The 10,176-nt window shown below is 64.4% G+C and overlaps 1 protein-coding gene across 1 annotated transcript; it reads left to right on the top strand.

Moving 5' to 3' along the window:
* Positions 1–5,172: 5,172 nt before the first annotated feature.
* Positions 5,173–10,173, top strand: LOC147596028 (cohesin subunit SA-3-like; the record flags this gene model as incomplete). The annotated part of the gene is made up of 20 exons (XM_086771721.1): positions 5,173–5,264; positions 5,350–5,446; positions 5,492–5,638; positions 5,752–5,848; positions 5,942–6,018; positions 6,088–6,292; positions 6,363–6,514; positions 6,599–6,672; positions 6,768–6,891; positions 6,974–7,072; positions 7,145–7,224; positions 7,310–7,417; positions 7,702–7,777; positions 7,861–7,972; positions 8,700–8,803; positions 8,883–9,152; positions 9,252–9,452; positions 9,737–9,807; positions 9,927–10,014; positions 10,114–10,173. Coding segments are annotated over exons 1-20 (2,334 nt in total), but the record flags the coding sequence as incomplete, so codon positions are not given.
* Between the last annotated feature and the right edge of the window lie 3 nt (positions 10,174–10,176).

The following is a 10,176-nucleotide window of genomic DNA, read 5'->3' as shown; positions in this document are numbered from 1 at the left end:
ACATGTCCCAGCTCAGACAAACCGCCATCTGCTGCTCACCTGCGCGGTGAGCAATTCCAGACTCGGACCTTGTGGCCATCCTTCCTCATTGCACCTAAGATTACAGACACAAAGTTAACGTGGCACTTGCGAGAAAGCTCCTACCTCACCCTCCGCCTGTCCGCCACCCGGCTCGCTTCCAGCGTGGGTGCGGCTCTGCGGGCCGCCTGCACGGAATCTGCGACGTGAAGGAGAAACACTATGCCGGGTAGCCGTGTAAAACTTGCCTCTCGAATGTCGGCCCTCGACCGCCTGACCTTGTCAGATAGCTCAACAACAGGCATAGCCACCCCTCAGAGCGTGCGGGCGGCACCTACAAAACCCTAAATGAACAGACACGTGCTGAGATAATGCCCGAAACCTCAGTCTACGGGCATCTAGGTCCGTCTCCTCATCCTTTACCCAGACGGCTCGCCCACCTAGCATCCCTTGGTTCCGCTTGCCTCGTTGAGGCTGGCACACCATCTGCAAAGCCTGAACGAAGATTGCTTAAAACCACATTGGCAGTGCGACAGTTGAAAAATAACCTCTGCTTCAGCCCTCCGACTGCAACTCGCCTTCACCGAGATAGCCTCCGGAGACTATCTCACACAGTGCTCATCAAAACAGACATTAAAATGTGAAAAAAAAAAAAGTAATATCTCAGTTTAATGCTACAGCCACACTGCACTCGTTTGCTCTATTACTGCACACCAACTCACCTTCTTATCGTTCACCTCTCCTCCGTTGTGCTTTAGTGCTCGGCTTGACCCTCTGCATCTGTAGAAACATTAACGGCAAGTAAGTCACCTGCCTGCAGAGCGATAGCTTAGTGATCCCACAGAGATGACTAGAAAAGGTGATAAGCTGTCCTACACGCTGAAAAACATTAAGCCTTACACCCCTCTTCCTTTTTGAAATTCCACATATGGGTGCATACAAGATGCTCACCTTGACCCCCGGCAGGTAATCTCACTTTCAATCCTACTAAGATGTGATATCAAGTACTCACACAGACTGCAGCAAAACTGGTGAAAGATACTACAGTCTCATCTTCAATGAAGTAGGAAGCTCCAGCAAGACACATGGCATCTAGAGTTAAAAATAAAACAAAAATCATTAAGCCATTTAGCTATCATTTAACACTTAATACAAACACATCAATACATTTTTTTTAAATCATCCAGCTGCATACAGGTGCCCTTTTCACTACACATGCAGCTAAAACTTGACTGATTGTAGAAGTCCTACCTGAAACACACATCTCTACCACTCCAAATGTCAAAACACAGCTGCTTAAACAGCTTTGCAAGCTCAAAAGCCGCAAGTCATTGAAGAAAAAGCAAACCACTCACCCCCTAGAAAGCCAGGAACAGCATGACCTCCCTCAGCCAGGGCTGGGCCTCGTGTAGCCCAGGCCCCGCCCATCTCCATCCCACAATCCCCTGGGAAAGAGGCGGGACCAGCTGGCAAAAGGGATAAAAGCAGCCAGAGGAGCGACAGGGAGTCTTCTGGTCTGCCTTAAGTTTATATCTCAGGGGGTAATGAATGGAGGAAATAACCCTTAAGGAAAGGACAGTGCTGGCTCGTTTGCTGTAGCTCCATCTATTAAATTGGGAACCTGACCAGGTATGGAAAAAAAACTACACTACTACTATGTGTAGTTAGAAAGTCAACAGCTGTTGTACTGAGATACCAAAGACAAGAGATGTTGTACTTTAGTCCTGCTCAAGACCTGACTATGCAGTCTCTCTCTCACTATCCCCACTCTCTGTCTAAATAGGGAGAAATAATATAATAAAAAAGGCTTAGCACTTGCGATGAGAACAGGGAGACATCCTTAAAAAAACCATTGTGGGCCAGGCTGAACTTGCAGACAACTATTTGGTTGTTATTAAAACCAAAGCAGGATGATATGAAAGAGAAGAAGATAACTTGCCCCATCCCTTCCTCTTCTTGGGCTTAACTTAATTTCAATTATGTCTATCTCCTCTCCTCCTCACCCCCCCCCCCCCCCCCCCCCCCCCCCCCGCCCACCAAAAGGCATAAAAACAGGGAAGGGGGGTTAGGGACACTGCCTCACATGAAGTGTTAAGTAACTCCTTTCTCCCCACAAGAAACAACAGCTCGCATTCCTCCCCTGTTCCAGTCTGGGGTCCCCTCTACTGCCACAGTCCATTCTGACCTGCTCTGGCGTAGGTCCTTTTTCCATGGGATGCATTCCATCCATAACACCTGCCCCAACACAGGCCTTGCAAACACCACAACCTCAGCTGAGCATATGTCTGCCCTAGCATGGGATCCTCCACGGGCTATAGGTGGATCTCTGCCCTTCTGTGGGCCTCAGTGGCAACAGAGACAGAGCTGGCTTTGCAATGGTCTTCACCGTGGCTTGCGGGGAAACCTTGGCCAGCAGCAACAGTACTCAAACCGCTGCTCATAGAATGATTGAATCAAAGGATAGCAGGGGTGGGAAATGACAATGTAAAGGCAAAATAATCCAAAATCGCTGCAAAGAACAGGAATGTATTAAATGAGAAAGGATTACTCACTGGCCATTCCCAGGGCATCTACAGCACCACAGACATCGGGGCTCCGAGCTTTCCCTGACGAACGGCGCTTCGACGTTTACCACCAGCTGAACCTGGGCGCCAACTGAAATAAAACCCTGAAAAATCACGAACGTCGGACGATTGCTCCCACACCAAAAGTGCCAGCAACTCAAGCTCTTGCTGCTCCTCACCGGCCATTGGCAGCGCATCTGCAGCACCACAGACACTGGGGCTCCGGGCTTTCCCTGACGAACAGGGCTTCGACATTTGTTGACATGGCGACCTGGTTCAGGAACGGCACAGCAACCACCCCCAGGCCGCTCAGTCCATCAGCTCGCAGACACCAATGTGGTGGACGGCAAATGGCATTTATTGGTAGGTAACACGGCCTTATATAGCTTGGGTTTACAACGTCAGTTCCGTCTGCTTACATCATAGACTGAACGCTATTGGCTATCTGGAGAGGGGTCCTATCTTCCCGTACAGCGCGATATCTTCCAGCCGCCAGACCCTAGCTGCCTACATTTCCCCCCTCCCTATGCTAATTAAATTGGCTAAAAACATAACAATCTTAAAAAAATAAATATATGATAATTGTGGAGAAAAAACACACTAAGTGTATAACTAAATTAGCTAAAATATTCTGTTCTTGTTCTGTGCTTGCGATACTCGACCCCATTGGCAGTGATCGTAGGATTTCTTTGGTTGCCGAATTACACTGCTGACGTAAGCACTCTGCTACAACCGGGCCTTTCGCTTCCGAAGGCAGGGTCGAGGAGTCGATCGCTGTCTGGAGGCGATCCACAAATTGCGCAAAGCTTTCGCTTTCTTTTTGCTTTACTGTGGACCAGGGCGACGGCTTGACAATAGCTCTAGAGGCTGTGCGAATAGCTTCTCTGGCCGCACGCGTAGTTGTCATAACTTCATGGGCCCGCAGGCCCTGGGCCTGCGCCTGGGGGGTAATCATTGTCGGGTCTGAACCCATCAGCCGCTGCAGGCTGGAGCCGTGTAGCGGGTGATCCGCCCCGGTTACTTGGGCTAGTTGCTTCGTACAGTTGTCCTCCCATTCTTGTTTGAAAACGATCATACCTGCCCCGTCAAAGATCAGTCTACCAGTTTGTTTTATATCAAATGGGAGCATGTCGTCTCCCCCAAAGACACCGTCTGTGAGGGTGGAGACCAGGGCAGAATTGAGCCCTTTGTCCGCAATTGCTTTAACAATCGCTTGTATATCCTTGGGGTTTATTGGCGAGTAGACCCTTTGTCCCCCGTCATGCGAGGGCTCAGGGGGGCTACTTGGGGTCCCACAGGGGGATGCAAGGGTTCAGGGGGGCTATTTGGGGTCCTGCAGGGGGATGCGAGGGCTCAGAAGAGCTATTTGGGGTCCCGCGGGGGGATACGGGGGTTCAGGGGGGCTACTTGGGGTCCCGCAGGGGGATGCGAGGGCTCGGGGGGTTATTTGGGGTGCCGCAGGGGGATGGGGACCCCTAGTTTGGGACGGCAAACGGGGACACCAAATTTGGAACGGGGATGGGGACTCCCAGTTTGGGACAGCAAACGGGGACCCCCAGTTCGGGACGCGGATGGGGACCCCCAGTTTGGGACAGCAAACAGGGACCCCCAGTTTGGGATGGGGACACCCAGTTTGGGACGGGATCGGGAGAGGGACCCCCAGTTTGGGACGGGGACGCCCAGTTTGGGATGGGAGAGGGACAGGGACCCCCAGTTTGGGACAGGGACGGGGACGCCCAGTTTGGGACGGGGCTGCTGCTGCAGCACGACCCCAAAACCCGTGAAGCCGAGGACCCCCGCGCCGTGTGGTCCGTACGGGCCCCGTAGCCCCGCCCCCTGCTTATAGGGGCCCGCCCCTAGCCCCGCCCCCGCCGCGTGCCTTCCCCGACGAGGGGGCGGGGCCTCCCTTCCCGCCGCGCCTGCGCAGCCGGTCCCGTGGCCCGCACGTGGCGGGCCCGACGGAAGCACCCTCCGGGCCAGGCCAGGCAGGAGCGGGGGGGGGGGCGTGGGGGGTGGATTGGGGGGGGCTTTGGGGGGTCCTCAGCCCCTCAGTGTGTCCCGGGGGAGCTTTGAGGGAGCCTCACGCCCCCCAGTGTGGGGTTTTGGGGGTTTCACCCCGCCCCCAGTGTGGGGTTTTGGGGGTTTCACCCCGCCCCCAGTGTGGGGTTTTGGGGGCTTTCACCCCCCCCAGTGTGGGGTTTTGGGGGGTTTCACCCCCCCGGTGAGACCGGGTGGGGGTAGGGGGGCTTCACCCCCCCCAGTGTGGGGTTTTGGGGGGTTTCACCCCCCCGGTGTGACCGGGAGGGGGCTGGGGGGAGCTTCACCCCCCCCCCCAGTGTGACCCAGGGGCTTTTGGGGGGCCTCACCCCCCCAGCGTGACGTGAAAGGTCGAGGCCCCCCGACCGTGTCCCCCCCCCGGGGGGGGGGGGGGGGGGGGCAGGCCTGGGGGTCCCTTCCTACCCTGGGTGACCCCAGGCACAGGCTGTTTGGGGGTGCACTCCCCCCTCTCACCCGCCCCCCCCCCCAGCCCGGGGGTGCCCCCCACCAACCCACACCCCGCCCAAACGCCCCCCCAGGCCCTGCCGTCGCCATGTTCCTGCGGCGCTCGGCCCGCGTCCGGGGTTCTTCCTGCAGCTCCGCGCCGGGGTCGTCTGGGGCACAGAGCAGCTCCCCCGAAAGCCCGTGAGTGGGGGGGGGGGACGGTTGGGGTGGGGCTGGGGCCCGGTCGGTCGCCGTCCGCACCCCGCTTCCGTCCCGTTTTCCGCAGGCACCTCAGCAGCGACGACTCCGGCAGCGACTTCGAGGAGGACACACTGCCGCCGCCGCGCAAGCGGGGAGCTCGCCCCACACCGAACTGTGGCCCGGTACGTCCCCCCCGTGCCTTCCCCGCCCCCCCCCCGTTTTTCCAGCTGTGCCCTCCGTCCCGTGGAACTGCGGCCCCCTCCCACCAGATTTCGAAGCGTCCCCGGAGGAAGGAGCCCGGCGAGGACGGGAGCGGCCCCCCGGACCAAAACGCACTCTTCGAGGCCGTCAGGTCGGCCAAGGTCGCCGTGGAGGTAACCCTGTGGCGTCCCGGGGCGGGGGGGGGGGGGGCCGAGCACGCCCCCCCCAAAGCGGGGTGGGGCTCGGCCGTTCCTGCTCCGCACCGGCCCTCCCGCGCACTCTGCAGACGCTGGCGGATGAGTGGCTGGAGAGCTACAAGCGGGACCGGGAGACAGGATTCCTGGAGCTCGTCAACTTCATTGTCCGCTCCTGCGGCTGCCGAGGTGAGCGGGGGGGGGGGTCCGTGCTGCGGTGGGCACCCCGCGGCAGACCCCTCCCCGCGCCCCCCCCCTCAGCCCCGCTTTCCCCGGCGGCAGGCGCGGTGACGCCGGAGATGTTCAGGCACCTGCAGAACTCGGAGATCATCCGGCGCCTGACAGAAAAATTCCAGGAGGTGCTGGGGGGAGTGCGCTGGGGCGCGGGGGGGGAGAACACCCTGGCTTCACCGCGTGGCGTCCCGTAGGATTCAGCGGAGTACCCGCTGTCGCTGAGCTCCTGGCCCTGGCGCCGTTTCCGCGCCGGTTTCTGCGAGCTGTTGGCGGCGGTGGTGCGGCGCTGCCAGTATGGCGTCGTCTACGACGAGTTCCTGCTGGACGCCCTCATCGCGCTCCTCACCGGCCTCTCCGATTCCCAAGTGCGCGCTTTTCGCCACACCAGCACCCTGGCGGGTAGGCGCGGGGCAGGGCAGGGGGTCGGGGGGGTCCCTGCCAGGGGTCCCACGACGTCGCCCTCCCCCAGCCATGAAGCTGATGACGGCGCTGGTGAACGTGGCGCTGGGCGTGAGCCTCCAGCGGGAGAACAACCGGCGGCACTACGAGGCGGAACGCGGCAAGGGGCCCGGCCGCCGCGCCACCGAGAAGCTGGAAGCGCTGCTGGAAAAGCGCCGGGAGGTGAGCGGCGCAGGGGGGGGGTGGGTGGCAGCAGCGGGGCGGGGGGCGCTGGGCTGAGCCCCCCCTGACCCGCCGCCGCCGCAGCTCCAGGAGCAGCAGGAGGAGATCGAGAACATGATGAACGCCCTCTTCAAGGGCGTCTTCGTGCACCGCTACAGGTCCGGGGCCGGGAGTGGGGCGCGGAGGGGGTGACGGGGGCGGGGGGGTGCCGCGGCGCAAGCGTCCCCCCCCGGGCCTCGGCTGTGCGCCGCAGGGACGTGGTCCCCGAGATCCGGGCTATCTGCGTGGAGGAGCTGGGGAGCTGGATGAGGAGTTACGCCGCCTCCTTCCTCACCGATGGCCACCTCAAGTACGTCGGCTGGACGCTGCACGACAAGGTGGGCCGGCGGCGGGGGGGTTTTTGCGGGGGCGGGGGGGCCGTGTGGGGGTCCCGCTGACGTCCCCCCCGGCCCCCCGCAGCAGCCGGAGGTGCGCCTGCGGTGCGTGAAGGCCTTGCAGGGGCTGTACGGCTGCCGCGACACAGCCGCGCGCATGGAGCTCTTCACCGGCCGCTTCAAGGTGCGCGGGGGGGCGGCGGCGGCGGGGCGCGGGGGGGCGCGGCGTCGCTGACCGTGTCCCGCCCCGGCGCAGAGCCGCATGGTGTCCATGGTCCGCGACAAGGAGCCCTCCGTGGCCGTGGAGGCGGTGAAGCTGCTGACGCTGATGCTGGAGTGAGCGTTTCAGGAGGGGGGAGGGCGGGGGGGCCAGGGTCCCGCGGCGGCGGCGGCGCCCCGCTGAGTGTCGGCCGGCGCACAGGAACACGGAGGAGGCGCTGACAGAGGAGGACTGCCGGAGCGTCTACGCGCTGGTCTACGTCTCCAGCCGGCCGCTGGCCTCCGCCGCGGGGCTCTTCCTCTGCCGTGGGTGAGCGGGGGAGCCCCTTCCCCCTGGCACCGTGCCCGCCCTCGCCCCAAAAATCCAAGCGTTCGCCAGCCGCGCCCCGGGCCAGGCTCCGTGTTGGAAAAACCGCCTTCGTCCCGCGCTCGTTAGCGCCGCGTCCTTAAGGAGGACAGGGTCCCCGGTTCGGTTTTCCCGCTCCCGGCGCGGGGCGGGGGCGCGCAGGACCGCGCACACGCGTGTGCGTCAAGCGTGGCCCCCCTCCCGTGCCAACCCATGCACACGCGTGTGCGTGTGTGTGCGCCCCTCAGGCTGCTGGAGCCCCGGGGCGCGGGGGACACCAGGAATTTCTTCCGGCTGCTGCTGGATTTCTTCATCGAGAGCGAGGTGGGCGCGGCGCCGGGGCGGGGCGGGGAGCCGGGCTGGGGGGGGGGCGTGGCACCGTGACGGACCCTCGCTCGCCCCCCCAGCTCCACGAGCACGCGGCCTACTTGGTGGACAGCCTGTGGGACTGCGCCGGCGCCCGCCTGCGCGACTGGGACACGCTGGGCGCGCTGCTGCTGGAGGAGTCACCTGGCCAGGGTACGGAACGCGGAGGGACGTCCCGGGGGAGGCGGTGGGATGGCGCTGGGATGTGCTGGGCTGCACTGGATGCCCCTGAGGTACACGGGGACACACTGGAAGAGGCTGGGGTGGACCGGGGCGCACGGAGAGATGGTGGGGAAGACGCTAGGGCACTGCTGGGACGCGCTGGTATACACTGGGACGTCACTGGGAGGGGCTGGGATGCACTGGGATGCCACTGGGAGGGGCTGGGATGCACTGGGATGTCACTGGGAGAGGCTGGGACATCACTGGTGTACACTGGGACGTCACTGGGAGATGCTGGGACGTCATTGGTATACACTGGGACGCCACTGGGGGATGCTGGGACACACTGGGACGCCACTGGGGGATGCTGGGACACACTGGGATGCCACTGGGAGAGGCTGGGACACACTGGGACGCCACTGGGGGACGCTGAGACGCACTGGGACGCCACTGGGAGAGGCTGGGACGCCACTGGGGGATGCTGGGACGCACTGGGACGCCACTGGCAGAGGCTGGGATGCACTGGGACGCCACTGGGGGATGCTGGGACGCACTGGCACGTACGGGGGAGACGCCGGGATGCCGCGGGGTCGCGTCGGCGTAGCTGCGGTTCGTTGTGGGCCACGCGGGGATTCGCTGGGACGCCCCGGGCCCCACCCCCCGCCCCCGGTGCGGTGCAGGGGGTCCTGGGCGCCCCCCACCCCCGTCCCCCCCCCAGGCCTGGAGGAGCAGCAGGAGAAGGCGCTGGTGGAGATCCTGGCGGCCAGTGCGGCGCGGGTGGCCGAGGGGCAGCCGCCGGTGGGACGCGGCCCGCCCAGGAAGGTACCGGGGGGGGTGGGGGGCCCCCCCAAACGCCAGGGCCGCCCTCAGCGGCCCCCCCAAAACGCGCCCCCCCCACCAGCTCTCATCCCGGGAGCGCAAGGCGCAGGCGGAGGAGAGGGAGCGGCTGAGCCACCGCCTCATCCCGGCCCTGCCGCAGCTGCTGGCCAAGGTGAGGGCGGCGCGGGGGACCCCCGGGGTGGGGGTGTGGGGCGGTGGGGGGGGCTCGGCGCCCACCCCCCGCTGCCCCCCACCCCCCCAGTTCTCAGCCGACGCCGAGAAGGCGGCCCCGCTGCTGGAGGTGCTGCGCTGCCTGGAGCTGCGCGTCTGCCGCAGCGCGCGCCTGGAAAAGGTGCTGCTCCCCCGGGGGGCAACGGGGTCCCGGGGCGCGGGGGGGTCCCTGCGCGTGCCCCCCCCCGTGCATCCGCCCCCCCCCCGTCTCGTCCCGCAGCACCTGGAGCTGGCGCTGGAGCAGCTGCAGGGGGTGGTGGAGAAGCACACGGAGCCCGGGGTGCTGGGCGCCGCGTCCCGCGCGCTGCACGCGCTGTGCGACCCGGCGCTGGCCCTGTGCGGGCGCGGAGACCTGGTGCGCAGCCGCCTGGCCGACCAGCTGGCCGCCCGCTGCCGCCGGCACGCCGCCGAGCTGCTGCGGGTACGGGGGCGCCACGATTGGGGCGGGGGCGCCGCGTTTGGGACGGGGACAGAAGAGGGACGCTGAGTTTGGGACGGGGACAGGGGCACCACGTTCGGGATGGGGATGGGGACACCGAGTTTGGGCTGGAGATGGGAGAGGGATGATGAGTTCGGGCTGGGGACTCCCAGTTTGGGATGGGGACGGGAGAGGGACAGGATGGGGACGCCCAGTTTGGGCTGGGGACAGGACGGGGCCGGGCTGGGGCCGCTGAGTTTGGGCTGGGGCCGCCCCCGCCCCGCCAGGCCCCGGCGCTGCCCGAGGAGGAGCTGTACGGCGCGGCGGCCGCTCTCAAGAGGCTCTCCGTCCTGTTCGCGTGAGTGGGGGCTCCGGGGGGGCCGCCTGGCCCCTGTCCCGCCCCCCCCCCCCCCACCCCCTGGGGGGGTCCCACTGCCCCCGTCCCCCCCCGCGACCCCCCGCTCTGGGTGCCCGCAGCGCCCACGACCTGACGCCCTGGCAGCTTTTCGAGCCCTGCGCCCGACTGCTGCAGCACGCGGCCGACACGGGCGAGGTGCCGCCGCAGGTACCGCCGCGGGGGAGGGGGGTCCGGGGACGGGGATGCCGGGGGGCTCCCGCGCCCCCCAACCCCCTGCCCCCCGGGCCCCCAAACGTCCTGTCGCAGGTCCTGGTCCCCGCCATCACCTGCCTCCACTTCCACCTGCTCTGGGAGCTCTCGCACCTGCCA

This window comes from Chlamydotis macqueenii, unplaced genomic scaffold (genome assembly GCF_036417535.1).
Source record: "Chlamydotis macqueenii isolate bChlMac1 unplaced genomic scaffold, bChlMac1.mat HAP1_SCAFFOLD_308, whole genome shotgun sequence".
Lineage (NCBI taxonomy): Eukaryota > Metazoa > Chordata > Aves > Otidiformes > Otididae > Chlamydotis > Chlamydotis macqueenii.
This window is presented reverse-complemented; position numbering and strand designations above follow the sequence as displayed.